General features: G+C 26.3%; 1 protein-coding gene and 1 non-coding gene across 2 annotated transcripts; one reads left to right on the top strand and one right to left on the bottom strand.

The window, feature by feature from the left end:
- Positions 1 to 3,830: 3,830 nt before the first annotated feature.
- On the bottom strand, positions 3,831 to 10,753 carry LOC132924706 (uncharacterized). The gene is made up of 5 exons (XM_060989148.1): positions 10,706 to 10,753; positions 10,411 to 10,601; positions 10,228 to 10,356; positions 9,671 to 9,843; positions 3,831 to 4,008 (listed from the first exon to the last, which is right to left on the bottom strand). Exons 1-5 carry the CDS (start codon positions 10,751 to 10,753, stop codon positions 3,860 to 3,862), a joined length of 690 nt encoding a protein of 229 aa, XP_060845131.1. The 3' UTR covers positions 3,831 to 3,859.
- On the top strand, positions 3,909 to 3,980 carry Trnag-ucc (transfer RNA glycine (anticodon UCC)). Its single transcript has one exon. It is a non-coding gene; the product is annotated as a tRNA-Gly (tRNA).
- Positions 10,754 to 17,046: the final 6,293 nt, after the last annotated feature.

The raw sequence follows: 17,046 nt of genomic DNA, 5'->3' as shown, positions 1-17,046 counted from the left end.
TATTATAGGTGTGAATATAAAAAGTGTTTTAAACATTAAATTTTTTTAAATTTTCATGATTTTACCAAATTGTATGCCAATATATTATATTTGTGACTCTTGACAAAATATTATGCATTAAAGCCAAGTGTGAGGAAGTTCAATGAATCATTTTTCTTTCATATTATTATTCATTATAAATATTTAATTAAATAGAAAATTATTTTCATATAAGTTACAAAACAATTAAACATAACAACGAGTACTTTTTTTAATCTAGATTAATATTTACATTGAAATTATACATTTATTTTTACACGTCAAACTGAAGCATATAGAATATAATAAATCATTAGCAATATACCTATACAATGAGAGGTGTGACGTTGAATATACTGTACTGTAATAATTAATAATATAGTTAATTTTTCGAGTTTCTGATATTCGATAACTGACGTCAGCATTTTCTGCACGGACTGAAATTTATTCTTTTATACTATAGACTACGGCTAAACTATGTGTTCAGAAATTAAAATCATATTTTTGATAATATAAATTTTACAGCACACTTTTATCGTGTACACGGACTCACTCCATGGACTGCATCCCTAATTGAAAGTTGCATTTATTATTATTTGTTTTTATTCAGTAAGCAATAATATTTACTACAGATTTATTGGTGCATTATAGGCTATCGAAGCGTAAGTAAATTATCTATTTATCTATGGCTATGTTACGAGTTTCAAATGTTCTGGATTTCACGATTCTCGTATTTGCCCAACACGATTACGTATGTAGGTTGAGTATTATTCAGCAGTAATGTGCTGTGTAATTTCAACCGTGAAACATTCGTAAAACGAACGCGTACACATCGAGATGAATATGATACCTCTATTCATAATCGTCTAAGCACGAATAATCGTTTAAGAATTACTACACGTTCATAAAAGCCATAAGGTTGATAATATAAGCCTACCTATTTAACATCTAACAATACTCGATCAAGGAGTTGGTTTAGTAGTTTTCCTACACAAGATTAAAGTTGTTTCATCGAAATATATTTTCGCGTGAAAGAATTAAATCGCAATAAATTATAATTGAATAGGTACCTATTATACCTAGTGATTAATATCCCGTATAGTTGTAGGTACTTTGTACATTATGTACTTTGTATAATTGTATTGGTAATTATTTATTTGTTTTGATTTCGTTTTTGGACCAATGCACTGATAATTTCTGCCTGTGAAAGGTATTCAAATGTCTAATACTTACACGCGAGAAATTAAAATAATTTTAATTCCTAGCACGTCAAAAATCAAGACGGTTGCCCTATAATTTTGCGATTTAAGCAGAAAACATCTGGTGCCTTTACCCAATGAACACAGTAGAATGTAGAATAACCATAAGGTATTTATAAATATAAATTAATTAAACAATAAATAATAAAAGTATATTGAAAAGTTAACATTAAGAAAATCCAATTTTTTTTTAATGTGTCAACTACAGTAAATCGATCAGAATAATTTTTATTTACATTCACTTATTAATCATTATGTAAAAATAATAAAATGTCATAAACATAAACTATTGAAGTATTAATATTATAATTTACCATAAATACTTCATGGGTTTAATAATATATTATATTATAATATGTCATACTGGTATAGATTTCAAAGTCATTGATTAGCCATTAGTGTATACGTCACAACTCGAATTTTGTCATTCAACCTTACATACTATTTCATTAAAGTAAAAATAATTTTAAATATATGTTTTTATTTATATTTTTCATTTTTATTAGCTATTTACTGCAATAAGTAGTAAGCCAAAGCTTACCAGTAGGAAGTAGCCAGTTTCAAAGTTGTAATACTTTTTTTTATACTCGTACTTTTTGACATAAAAATTAAAAAATTAAAATATAAATAAAACTTTTTATATCATGTATTTTCTCGTAATTATGTATTAGTATTCTTACAAATTATTTAAAGAAAAAACTTACTGGCTATTGTAAAAATTACTAATTAGAAGCAACGGCGAGCGTCACTTCAAAATTTGGTCCAGAGAACAAACATATTTTCAAAACCACCTTCCATCTTCAAGCAATAAGCAAATATTCGAACGATTTTATGAGAGTTCACTCATTTTGTGAAATCATTCTATTCACTTTTTTTTATCATTATTATTAGTGTTAGGTATATATTTCATTATGTATATTGTGTATCGTTTCATAAAGACTAACTAGTAAGTAGTTAATTACATATAGTAACTAACTGCATATAGTAAGCAGCATAATATAATATAGCACATACTATACATATAGTACATAAATTATTTCGAATAAAATTGTCACAAAACTCATGAAAATATGTGATAGTATTGGTCCAACTTTGCTATTTTGCAAAATATGCATAAACATTTCAGTTCTTAAAACGTATTTCCAATAAGTAATCAGTAATCATAAATACCTTGTACACACGACAATTAAATTAGTAACATACTATATTCACACTCATTGCTATAAGTTCATAAAATTAAAATTAAATTCAACTATCATTGAAAGAAAAATTATAGGCACTTCAGAACCCCTAGTTCTAGTGCCCTAACTCCTGAGCCCAGGTACTATCGCACCTTCTGATTCCTCTTAAGCCACTGTTAGGTATTGGCTATCAAAAACAATCCTTAAACTTTCATGTTGATGCTTAGAGAAAATATTCAGTTTTAAAAATGAAAAAATAATTAATTTAAAAAAAATTCATGGATATACCTATGTTTAAATATGGACATATGGTATGTTTGGTCTATTGATAATTTATTTATTTTATTTATCATCACACATTTCGACTACAATGATCATTATAACTACAAGCCTATAAACAATATTTTTCTGTATCTAGTATTTTTATATGACATTAGTAAGCTTGTTTTTTTTTTATGAAAAAATAATAGGTTTTGGTTAGTTCTAGTCCTAAGATTTCATTTAGTGTTTATTTTTAATTTACCTAATTAAAAAGCAAGCAAGTAGGTAACTGTATTGTTGTACAGTGGATGTTGAATGTATAAACTGTAATGTAACAAATTAAAATTCAATGATATGTAAATAATAATTGTATACGAAAAACGATTCTGAATCGGCCTATACTGAGTATATTTTATCATTTATTTTATATTGCTATTATAGTAATGTATTTTACTATAAACTAACACGATAGGTTGAATTAATTTTTCCCTAAAATATAGAATTATTTGATTACAATAAATAATAAATATCTATATAATATATGTACAACTGTTAATTATTATGACGTTTTAAAGCATTTAGACCGAAACATTTTTATTAACGTAAAAAAAAAAATAACTAAAAACTTTGAAAACTTTAGACATAGGTATATTAGTAGTTAAAAAACTTAAAATATTTTGAAAATTATACCATTGTATATAAATTTAAAAATGCTAATATATACATTTGGTGCAAATTCAAAGTAAAAAGCAAATTCGGTATTTTTTTTTTGAATTATTACAAAAAGACGAAATTTGATTTTGTCAAAAACTAGTTTTGTGTTAATTCTCATTTTTACTAATTTTTTTTTGTTTTCATAGTTACCAAGAAAAATACTAAGAATTTTATACTTCTGAGTTCTGACTCCTCAAAGTACTAACTTAAATATCCTTCGCTACCTATACCAGAAATTGTATATAATATATTGTATGTAATAATATAATACAGTAGTTGGATATCGAATAATCTTTAATGTATTTAAAAGCGATGTCAAAGACACAAAAACTAAATTAAATTAAAAAATAAAACATGTCATATAATTTTAAAACCAATAAACTCATCGCTCTAAAAGAATTAAAAAATACAATATTGTATTATTTTTTAGAAATCAAAACATAAAATAATATTAAATTTTCTATTACCTTCAACTGCGATGGTGGTGTAATGGTCAGCATAGTTGCCTTCCAAGCAGTTGATCCGGGTTCGATTCCCGGCCATCGCATAAATTTTTTTACTTTTTTTTTGTATACCTAAAGATAAAATTTAATACAGGATTTCTTTAGTTTTTTTTTACTACAATTTAATTAAAAATTACTGTAAAGTCATATATATTGTTTTATTACTAATAGACCTATAATTTCTTACAATAATAATAGGATCAAAATTGTTTTTATTATTTTGGTATACCTAATACCTATAATTTATAATACAAACAATATTAACTCTAGAAACTTGAAATATTTCATCATCACTTAGATTATTATTTTCTATACAAAATGAAAATTTCAAAATATTTAACCTAATTATAAGCTATTGTTACCTATAGGCTATAATTGATTTGAAGTGTTCCATCTTTAATAAAAATTATAGGTATACCTACTATAAATGTCGATAAAAAATATTATAGGTACTCGGTCAAAATGCTTGAAAATGCATTACAAGGTCCTTTATAAGTTATTTTTCTTGTAAACGAAATCAAAATATCCTGTTCGTCTTAAAAAGCAATGAAAATCTATTTATCTTCCCCCAAAAAAACACTGAGTATAGAATCTAATTTTGCATTAATTTGTTCATGATTTTTCTTTATATAATTTGATATTTTGATGTTAAATGTTAATCTTGTATTAGGTATTATTATAATATTTATATTAACGGCAGTTAAGTGCTTATACCATAATTATACCGTTTATAGCTACGTTCGTTTATATTATTATAAATCAAATTAATAAATTTCTTCAAAATCATACGATTGCGTATATGTATTATCCACGGTTATCTATATATTATATTATACTATATTAATAGTATTTTCAAAATAATAAGATAACCGCGGTAAGATCAAATATAATATTGAATATAGCTCCATTCGAAATCTTGAGGAATGTATCTAATTATTAGTGTTCGGCAGCACTGCCCTCAACACACAGCATGCTGTTATAATATAACAATATATATATATATATATATATATATATATATATATTTATAAACGTGTATTTATTATATCCGGGAAAACATCTGCTGCACAACCCTCTTTAAAGAGTGGTACGGCACACACAGCACACTATACGTGTTCCCAAAGACAATCACAAACGCACCGCAGTGTATAATATAATGTTGCTATAATAATGTACGACTATAATAATATCGAGTTTCATCTTTATTGTATATTATAATATTATATATGCTTCATAAATTAACGTTAATTTATAATTATTTTAATGTTTTTTTATTAGGGAGGTATTCGTAGGTAATAGATACACATATTTTGCCTACGGGAGCATATTATAGTTTTTTATAGACGTATATTATCCAAAATAAACATATCTATATAGTATCGTTTGACTATACTTGTACTCGTATAGTTATTGATATGCTCATAAGGATTGGATGTGATAGTCCACAGTATTGTAATGTTTTATATTCCTATCATTGGTTTTATAATTTATTTATATTATACATACTAATACATAGGCATGTATATTGTAAAGATTGTCTGATCACAAACGTATAACTAAAAAGACTATTTTAAAATGTGTACACGACCAATATTATTGACAAAGTTATATAATTAATTGCATTTTTAAAATTATTTTAAAGAAAATATTATAAGTAATGAAATGATAAAATCTGATCACACATGTATACAAAATCGAACTAAGTTCTTTTTATTCTAGGGTCCTAATACCTTCCTATTTAATATTAAATTTTAATTTATTACTATGTTAAAAGATTTTTTAATTTTTTTGCGATTTTGTTTATTTTAGGCAATGGTCGATAAAATTTATAAATTATCACCTAATTTTTAATAAAAAAAATGAGAATAACTATATTATAGCTATAATATTGTGTACTATTCCACATAATTTTATATTATGCCGTATTTATTAATAATAGAATTTAATTTTTTTTTTTTTAATAATGATGTTAAAAACTTGTTCTGAACCTAATTATTTGAAAATGTATTACAAAGTCCTCGTGACTCGTGAATTTCTGTTGTAAGTATTTTACATTCAAAAATAAATTGGTTAGGTACATTTTTTGTAATGGTTGGACCTTTAAAGTTTATATTTGTTCAAATTAATTTAATTACTCAAATACTCAAATTATTTTTTAGTTAAAAATAACTTAAAATGTATCCATTTTCCTCCAATAAATAAAATAATAAAATCGTCATTCGTTGTCAGAATGTTAAATTAAAAATAAAATAATAAATAAAATATTTCAAGTATAATTATAATTTATAATAATATAAAATACACCGTACGCGCCGAACTTGGCGGGTGGCTAAAATCAGAGTGAATATAATAAAAAATTAGATAATAATTAATAATAAGGGTTGATGATAATGTAACCAGGCAATATGTAAAATATAAAATATAGTAAAATCACTACAGTATATATTATATAATATTATATATTTTATATAATTATAAGACATTTTAAGCAACAAATGAATACCTGTTTAATGTTTAAAGAAAATAAAAATTAGAATAATATGAATAATTATTTTACTTGTAATTACATACCTAGAAATTAAGCGACCAGAATTTAATCAACAGATACGCGTAAAATGTGATCCTAGCCATATTTTATCTATATAATTCGGAACGCAACACTACAACACTGGCTGAAATATTGAAGGAAAATAGACATAATTTTAGTCAAAAATAATGTGGAGGAAAATGGAAACCAACCTTTTATTTTTTCAGAGGAAAATGGACAGTGGAGGAAAACGATATCTTGTTTTTGGAGGAAAATAGCTACGGCCATAGTATATACAGTAGAATCTCATTAATCCGGACCCTATTAGACCTTCACTTAATCTGGATAACTGACTTAAGCTGTTTTCACATTTATTTCATTTTAAAATATAAGTTATAACAAGTTCTACAAATTGTCAACATGTTATCACGATTAAATACCAATTAAATATTGTCAGCCATTTTTTCTTTATTCGCCTAATACTATGTATGTATATTGTATATTATAAATTATAATACACATATTCTCAAATCTATAATACACGTATTTTAGTTATTTTGTTTAATTCAGACTTACATTAAAACGGACAACCTAAAGCCTTAATTGGTCCGAATTAATAAGGTTCTCATCTACTGTACTTTTAGTCTTTAGATTGTAATAGCTTGAAAATTGAATACAATGTTGATAATTATAAGTTTTAAATAATATATTTCCTAATAAAAATTTAAAAATATTGATAATTTATAAGCACAGTTTTTTTCTACGCATTTGAAGTTCAAATATTGACGAAATGAGATAGTTAAACGATAAATAACGATTTTTCATATAACTTATAACATTTTAGTTATTATGTTAAAACACAAAAATAATTAATTGAAGAAAATTGAAACTTTATATAACTTTATTCTTCATACAAAATGTTATAATTTTAAAATATTTTGACTAATTTTAAGTTATTACGTTACCACGAACCTGTTACCACACCATTGTATACGGTAGTACAGTACCGTTGCCTTTTAGTATTGACTTATAAGTTAGTAACAACAATATAATAATATTATTATTATATAATACACAATAATATATACTATAGAGAACCTATATGGCTACATAGTACATAGAATATGGATATGTGATATTTTTGGTAAAAATTAGTTCAATCTACATTATTAATATTTTACTAATACTCAATAGTAATTTAAATATACAAATTTTAAAGTATACTTATTTGTTAGAAGATATGTATAAACTGAGATTGTTACCGCTCAGAATTATTCGTATGTCATGATTTATCAATGGAATTCAAATTACAAATTTTAATTTTTCTAACCCATATAATATGTACTGTGACTATAATAAAATAACAGTTATTCAAGCTGTCAATAATAATTTAGAAGCATCAACTTTTAAATTCAGATTTTATCAGGTAGATAACTTAATAATCTAATAAATAATAAATATTGTCATTCATTGAAATTGGAAATATTTGATAAGGTATATAGTATATAGAATATAGATCTAAGTTGGCAAAAATAAGAATATTAAACTATTAAAATTTAAAACTAACTCAATAAAAAGATTAATTTTAGATATAATATTAAAATTATAATTATTAATTACTCACTTTAAATATTCGCTGATATCTGCAATATTAGACGTCGATTTTACAAAATGTATGAAAAACTACACCGTACAGACATATTTTAAGTACCTGATAAATAGAAGTACCTACTTATAATAATAAATAATATTATAAATAAACGTTCCGTGTTTGTCACTACAACGAATATAATAATTTATCTACCTATATATTATAAAAATTAATCTTTTTTTGTTTACTAGAAACTGAAAAATTATTGGACTATTTTAAATAAAAGTTATGTCAATAGATTCTTTGAAACCCAGGGAATGTTTATTATAGCTTTATTTTTCAACTTCTATAGGGCTCTATAGAGTAGCTTCGACATGAAATTTGTTTCGGACTTTCGGAGCATAAAAAATCGAATATTTTTGTATATTTTTATATTTATAATTGCCATTAGGACTTAGCCGCAGATAATAAGATAGATGACAACTACTATCATTATGGTTGGATATAATTTTCTATATTATTTAATATTTTTAAACTATAATAAAGCTATTTTATATTAACTTAAAATTGAGTCGCAGCTATTTTATTTATATATAGTAAAAGCAAAGTATTGAGGTTTATGTAATAAACAAATACTCGACCGATTTTGATAAAAAATTATTTAATTTAATTATTAGAAAAGACTCGGGTAACACTTAATATATATATATTTATATATTATATACATATATACAGTGACGTAATTGTGGGGGGCAAGGTGGGGCACTTGCCCCCCTGACAATTTTTTGAGAGATTAAGGTATATTTTTTAACCGGGGGGAGGGGTGTCAGGGTTTTTATAATAATAAACATATTACATTCATTATACGTTCCCCCCTAGATTTTTTCTCAGTTACGCCACTATATATAAGTGACAAAGTGTATTACCGAGGCTTATAGAATAAAAAAATTATTTATTTATTTATTTATTTTATACGGACAATGTCCAATTTACAATATAATATAATAACGATAATAATAATTGACAATTAATACATTTTTTAATAATTCGATATGTGTAGTACAATTAATACAATAATACAATAATAATAAAAATTAATTATCACAAATATAATATAACGACTTGTAGATCGAAACGTTTGCCTATATTTATTAATTTTACTTATACGGATAGTGTTCAATTTACAATATAATATAATATGGATATTATATTAATTGATTAATTTTAAGAAATTTTTAGATAATATCTATAGATTGTACCAGTTATTTTAGGGTCGTTTAACCGCTTATTAGTATTATATAAAAATCATGACCGCATACTAGTTTTATTTCAAAAAAAAAAGTTGCTTATTATCATTAATTATAAATTACTTATAATCAATGCCATTGCCCATTACATCATTACTATAACGGCTGCAGGCGAATTTCCCATCTCAGTTTCATTCATCCCAGGCCAATACCTACGCAGCTAACATCTTCGAATAATCATTAATAATAATAATATTTATCGTATAATAATCGTCTACGAAACAACAATATTGTTAGTGTTAGTGTTTTCGATAATTCGAGAGGACGACGTCCAGATTAAATGCGCGATACGTGACTTAAAGTACTTACCACGACCAGTGAAAAGTGTGTATTTCGGACAACCTGGTCTGACGAGCCGTGACGGGTTGACGGCGCAATGGAAGATGTCGTCAGGTATTTTCCGGTCACGGGCGATCGCTGGCGTCATGTTACTGTAACCCGTTTCGGAGATGTACGAGCAGTAGCCGTTCAAAGATAGTGGACTGTATTGGGAAATGGAGAACATGGAATATAAGAAATAATTATCATAATAGAAAATTGAAGTAAAAAAAAAAAGCATCGAGACAGCTAGGTGGATACACGCCGTCGTCTACCGATAGTAAACAAAAATAATAAATAATTATAATACGAAATATTGATATTTAAAAATATGATAATATTAATTCACAATAATATGGTATAGGTACCTACTTATTGGATATGGTTAGTGCTTATCATATTATAATAGGTCTTTATTAACGCTAATCAGGTGTACAAAAATGATTGATAATAGATAATAAATAGCAAAATAATATTATGTTATACAATAAGATGGCAACGATCGACTTACGACCATACATATGCACCTATTTACATAATGACCAAACCTTTGTGCATGGAGACTCGACCGTGGGCAGGAACGTCTTGAAAGGGTGCTGTGGAAGACTGATGGACGTTGACTGGAACACTTTCGGGAGTGGCTGGTCCAAAACACGTGAAATTGCACGGAGACACACCTATTTATAACCATTAATTAAGACGTACTATGCTTAATCGACGATACAACGCACGTCGAACAAATGGGTGTGTAGTAGGTGCGATACACGCCCGCGCGTGGTTGTAGATTGCGGACACTTTCACAGAAAGAACAATTACGGCTGTGGCTGTTGATGTTCACTTCAGTCGAGTGATTGGCGGGTAAATACGCGTAATATTCTATCTGCACAACTGCGGAAAGACTCCATGGCGGAACACATTCGACCTAAACGATATTGCATCATTGCAACGAAAAACAATAATCGACACGAACGGGTCGAGAAACTAAACTGTGAGACTACTGAGATTTCGGGAGACGGCCCCCCATACAGGAACCGGTGGACTCGGCGAGGTGCGCTGGACTGCAGGTATATCCATTATCCGTAGTAGGTATACCCGCGGAGCGCGGCCTTATCGCGCGATAAAAATAGATTATATACTGCAAGGTACAGGTAAACACAAAATCACACACGTAAACGGCGTCTGAGGTCTAATCAAATGTAAAAAGGTGATATGTAAATATTGTGCCCGGGTAAAATTTTAAAAATGAATAGCTTTATTTTTGTAAAATCAAACAAAATTACAATCTCTAATTTATACTTAATTCGTTACAGCTATATAATATACATAATTAATATAATGAAATTGAAAATTAAAAAAAATATGTATAATTTTAAAAAGTACAATATTAAGACAAATAATAACAATATATTGTTGATATATATTCATCAACTGGAGTTTTACCATTATTAAATTTGTTAATTAAACTAACTTTTTAAAGTTTTTGTTTTGTTAATTTTTTTTTCTAGAAACATAAAAACATTTGGATGTTGTATAAAAGTTATAATTAAAATGAGAAGTGTTGGCTATCACATCGCCTATTATTTGTATAGGTGAATAGCACCAGGTCATTCGCGACAATTTTACGTCGGCAATCAACCCACCGTCGATATTGCCGACATTGGACCAAACCGCTGCTGTTCAATCTGCCAATCACGCGATTAAGCGAGTTGACTCATACGTCAGGATTCAGTTAATTACTTACCTCAACAATTTCTATACAGAATCATTACACAGAACGGGTACAAAAGCAACTATTGCTTAGATACGTATCCTTAGTGATGACCCAAATCAACATCAACTATTTAGAAAATAATGAATGTTAAATAAAATGTAAAATATTTGCCTTATTTTTGAACAGTTTATTTACGTCTGAAATAATGTCATCTGAATGGAGTTTGTCAGAAGAAAAAAAATTAAAAAATTATAACAAGTAAAATAATATTTTACACTTTAGATTTTTTAACTAATTTTTTTTTTATTTTCTAGTGATTCAACGAATCTTGATAAAAATGTCGACACGAAAACACTACATACAAAGTATTTACAGTCAGTATTATATAAAAAAGAGAATCCTGAAACTTTGGTAATTTGATTTTTTGTTTACTGATTAGGAAATAATCAAGGCTGGGCAAGTTAATGATATTTTTTAACTCAGTTAAGTTAAGTTAAATTACAATTTAAATTAAGTTAATAGTTAAAAGTTAATTCAAAATTTTCTTTCAATTGAACTAAATTAAGAGTTAACCAAAATTTAATATTAACTTTTTAACTCAGGTTAAGTTAGTTAAAAAAAGTATCTTGTTTTTACATAGGTAAAATTAAAATAATCGGTACCTAAAATTGTTCATATTAGGTATTAGACAAAAAAACTATTATTATTGTATATGTTCCAAAAGGTAACAGTACAAATTTTGTTAGCACATTTATAACTTATAAAATGTGTACCAACTACCAGCAATTTGTATACCTACAATAGTTCTCACAACTCTATTGAAATTAACTTAATTTGTTTAAATGAAAATTAACTCAAATTAATTAAAAGTTAATTCGAAAACTCCTAAAATTAATAATTATAAAAAAAAATAACTTATTAAGTTATAAACTTAACTTTAAATTATTAACGCGTTAATGCCCAGCCTTGGAAATAATATTTATTCAATTGGTATACATGTGCAATGTGCATGCTAAAAAATATGTATTTTCTACGATCAATTTAATTAAAAATGGCGAATTTATTATTATGTTTTAGTCTGGTTTTTTAGAATATACAAAAAAAAGAGAAGACTATGATAATAATATTGGAAAAGAAATTGAGGAGGACGATGTGGAATGTATGTATATAAATATAATTGATTATGTAATATAAAATGTGTATAATTTAAGATTATAGTAGCATTGTGTTGGTTTTAATGTTTAGCTACGGAACCAAGTGAGTTAGAAAGTTCTGTGTCCGATGAATCCGAATTAGACGACAGTACTGGTAAAACTGATGAACTGCAGTATTGTACAGAAGAACCTCCTGTAGTATTAGACCTAGATAAACTTATAGATCAGCTTAAGACTTCAGCGGAATACAAATTCGTTTATTTAACTTACGCTGTCAACAAAATGTCTATATTTTTTTCTCCATATTGTTTTAAAATTATTTTGTTCAAGAACATCGACCCACAATGTTTTTTTACGCTAAGTAACGAAGGTTTGATGTCACATGTTAAAGATGAAATAACTTTCACGCCCTTTGCAGAGTTTGAAGAACAGTATATATCTTATAAGAAAATTAAAGATGTAAGTTAATACATTTAGATCATGAACTAAGATATCTAGCATGGAATGGAAACGAACTGGTGTCGGGTAATAGAAAGCCGGGTCGCTTGAGATTTAGTAGTTTAAAGTTTTGTAAGGGAGGAAAAAATGGCAATTTTATTAAGGTATCGAGCGGTATTTATCTAGTTTATATATGATGAATTTAGGTAATGCTTGATATAAACCTTTTTGTTTCTCTCTACCGTACAAGACTCTCCTGAACCATAAGCAGCAGCTCGGTAATATGACTTTCGTTTCCTGTTCATTCTATCATAATCGATGAGTTGTACTCAGTATTTATACAGTGTTCCGTGAGGATTTATCCATTGCGACATCTCTTAAAATTATGAGAATATCATAAATATGTTTTTTTAATACTCACAGGGAGGAACAAGGATTACAAGTATTAATTAATTTAATTTAATGTTTTGGTAAAAAAGTTAAATAAATAATTTTTTATTAAATTATTTAGCCATTTTATAGTTTATTTTTCTCAAAATGTTGACGTTTCAACATTTAAATTTCATTTGCATTGTGATTGTATTTAAAAAAAAATTAGCTTTGAGAATATATTTATATATATTTTCTGTACTATTATACGGGAACGAGCCCGTAGGTAACATGTTTGATAACACTGGTACTTATATGGTATTAAATAATTCACAATTTTTCTCAAAACCAGAAACATATTAAAAATCATGAGAATAATAAAAATAAGATGTTGAAACGTCAACATTTCCGGAAAAATAAACTACAAAATAGATAACTTCGATTTTTTTAAATGATAAAATTAAAAATTAATTTTTTTAAACTTTTTTTACCAAAAATAAATTAAATTAAATTAAAATATGAAATACTTTAAGTCCTTGTCTTTGTGAAACTTATAAAAAAAAATAAAATTATGATATCTTTATTATTTCAGAAGATATCGCAATGGGTAAATCCCCACGAGACACTGTATACATAATTAATCTTGTACAATTATACTTATATGAAATATGTATCACATGCAAATTTATATACATTTAAGAATATAACATTCTACTAAGCAAGTATATTTATGTATATAATATAATAGTATTTAGGTTTTTAAGTTTTAACCATTTATGGGCAAAGAACATTGATCAAATTTAATAAGTGTTCGTATTGTATGGTATATTGTTTATAATTTGTAATTAAGTAAATTACTAAATACTTTGAACAATTTCATAATCATGAAGAAAAATTTAAATTGGAATTAATCTACGTGGATTTATTTTTAATTACTAATTGTTTCACGAAAATTTAATATTTTAAACGTTTATACATTTAAAAAAGCAATATTGAAGAATATTAGATTAATTTTCAAAAATTAATAAAATCTATATTTTTATTTATAGCTGAAATTCTTTAAAAAATTTCAACAATGGAAATGTCTGCACTTGTGGTATAAATCTATTTCATTGAAAAAATTTCAACATACGAGTCAAGAGTTACAAGTTCCTCTAACAGCATTTCTTCTAAGTAATCGACTTCTAACAACGTCGTTACAAATATCCGAAGTTATTAACGAGATTATGGAAATTTGTTTGTATAATAGTTCTGTAACCGAAGCGATTACTTTCCAACAATTTAAAGAACAACAGGTTAGAATAGAGTATTAAAGTGTTCACATTTAGTAATGTCATTAGGGTGGGAACTATTGCATCATTACTTTTGAGTCATCTTTAGTTTTGTTTGTGGTACTTATGGAATTATTAAATTATAAATGAACTGTATTTTTTTTAAATTAAACCATCTATCTTATGTAGAAATGCCAAATTTCTAGTGCAATTAAAGTATGTCTTCTTATACCTAAGTATTTTCATCCAATTGTATCGTTTAATTTCTAATTCCATTGATTTGTTGTCATACCGTAGTAAATTGAAGTCAGTTACTATCAAACATGTAGTAGATAGATACATAAGACTCATAATCAAAGTCACAGTTATTATATATATGAACAATTAATTAGGTGATACTAATACTTATATTTTAAATTACAAAAAATTATTAATGCACAATACGCTTTTGTAATTTCTGTACATAAACTATAAGAAATATATTTTTAAACGCATTTTCGTAATAAATTGTTTAGTTTCATACAAGGTATTTTTATATTTTTTTATTAATAAATTACAAAGTATGATATTTGCTTTTATTACAAAATATCAATTCATATGCCCCAATTGCCCTAGCGTAGATTACGTAACTAATCATACTCTAAATTAAATATATGTATATTCTTTAAATTTATATTTCATTTTTTGCGTGGCATTTTTTAGTTGAATAGCACCACATCAGCTATTAAAACCTTGAATGAATTTTATTTAAAAATCAAAAGATTGATGTTGGTCACATGCGAAAATGTACTGAAAGACACTGGGCTTACTGTTGAGGACCCAGATTTTAATGAATTAAGTAAAAAATCAGATATTACACAAGATAAAACGCTGTTCGAGCAACAGAGGTCCAAGATCAAAGTTTGCAAGAGATTATGTAATTTTATAATGTACATTGATTTCTTTTTACAATCGAATTTACACAAGTTCGTCCAAAAACAAATTATGCGGTTTGAAGCAGAAGTGTACACGCACTACAAGTACATTCCTAGTGACGATTTACTAATCGGAACTGATGTTGAGATGGTATTAGAAGATAGTAGGTCTTTGGATGATCCCAAGGTATCGAACTGATAAGCGATTATTTTAATGACATTTTATATTTTATTTATCACTGATTTTGTTTATTGTTATCCTTCTAGTTTCCAATATTCATATTTGAGGTTTATTTAACGAAAACAGGTACTGAGTTTAATTACTGCCTAAACGATTACATCACGTACTTATCGTTTTTAATGGAAGATTGGAAAACGAATATTGTAACTCACTTCACTCCACTCCTGGACGATAACGATTTCAATAGTTTTATAAGGTGAGTCTTGTATGATATATAAAAAGTACCTTCGCTATTTACGATTTATCACTCTGATCGATCATAATAACGATTGTCTTAGTCCCTCGTTTTTTGGTAAAAATATCGATCGACTGTGCGGCAATGGACCATCATTACAATTTCTATTTGATATCGATGAAGAATATAAAAGCGCTGCGGAAAAAGTTTTAAGTTATATCAATATAAACTTTGGAGCAGTTTGTAAATACTTAAAACGTGTGGAATACGTTTACAATATCTTTAGAGAAAATGAAGAGCTGGATAGAAGAATTATCCAAAACGAAACCAGTAAATATCAAATGAATAGGGTTTTTCTTGCATCATAATGAGTATTGTTTTTTACAGGTTTAACGAATTTTCGAAAACTATTAGAGAAATACAGACAGCAACTAAACGATGTAAATAAAATAAATTCTAATCAAATGTTAGGCATGTTTAATTTACAATTCGATTCAATGAAAAATGTTGTTAGACCTACTTGTAATTTATTATTAGAACTAGTAGAGCAGACATTGACCAAGTAAATTATAATAACATAAGATAGCTATTAATAGAGTGGTTATATTTAATCATTAATTACATTATATAGAGTGGGAAAACAGTTGGTAGAAAAATTATTAGTTGAAATAAATGAATCCCTCAAATACCTCTATACTACTCCATTTAACGCTGCACAATTTGTAGATTATAAAAAGTTTTTACAAACATATTCTAAAAGGGTATGTATTTAAATAATTCGTTATCTACTCATTAAATCTTGAAGAATACGTTAAAAAATGGAACATATGTTTTACTATTTCAGTTAGAAAAAATAGATATCGAACTAAATTATATTAAGGAACTTTATGAATTAGCTGAGGAATTTGAAATACCTGTTGCTGAAAGAGATATTGATAATTATGATGTAAATTATATTTTTATCACAATTGTAATTATTTTTCAAAAAAACTCAATCATATTTACTTACAGAAATTTGTAGAAGAGCTAACTTCTTTACAAATAGTATTTGAAGACATTTATAATGATCAAAATAATCTTGTAAAAGATTTCAT

Source organism: Rhopalosiphum padi, chromosome 3 (assembly GCF_020882245.1).
Source record: "Rhopalosiphum padi isolate XX-2018 chromosome 3, ASM2088224v1, whole genome shotgun sequence".
NCBI lineage: Eukaryota > Metazoa > Arthropoda > Insecta > Hemiptera > Aphididae > Rhopalosiphum > Rhopalosiphum padi.
This window is presented reverse-complemented; position numbering and strand designations above follow the sequence as displayed.

Bases quoted from the DNA above. Each gene is read 5' to 3' on its own strand.
- LOC132924706 (XM_060989148.1), bottom strand. From the start codon at position 10,753: ATGGATATACCTGCAGTCCAGCGCACCTCGCCGAGTCCACCGGTTCCT. The intron at 10,357-10,410 runs GTGCGTTGTATC...GGTTATAAATAG, and splicing joins TACACACCCATTTGTTCGAC to GTGTGTCTCCGTGCAATTTC. The intron at 4,009-9,670 runs GTAAGTACTTTA...TTTTATCTTTAG, and splicing joins CACACTTTTCACTGGTCGTG to GTATACAAAAAAAAAGTAAA.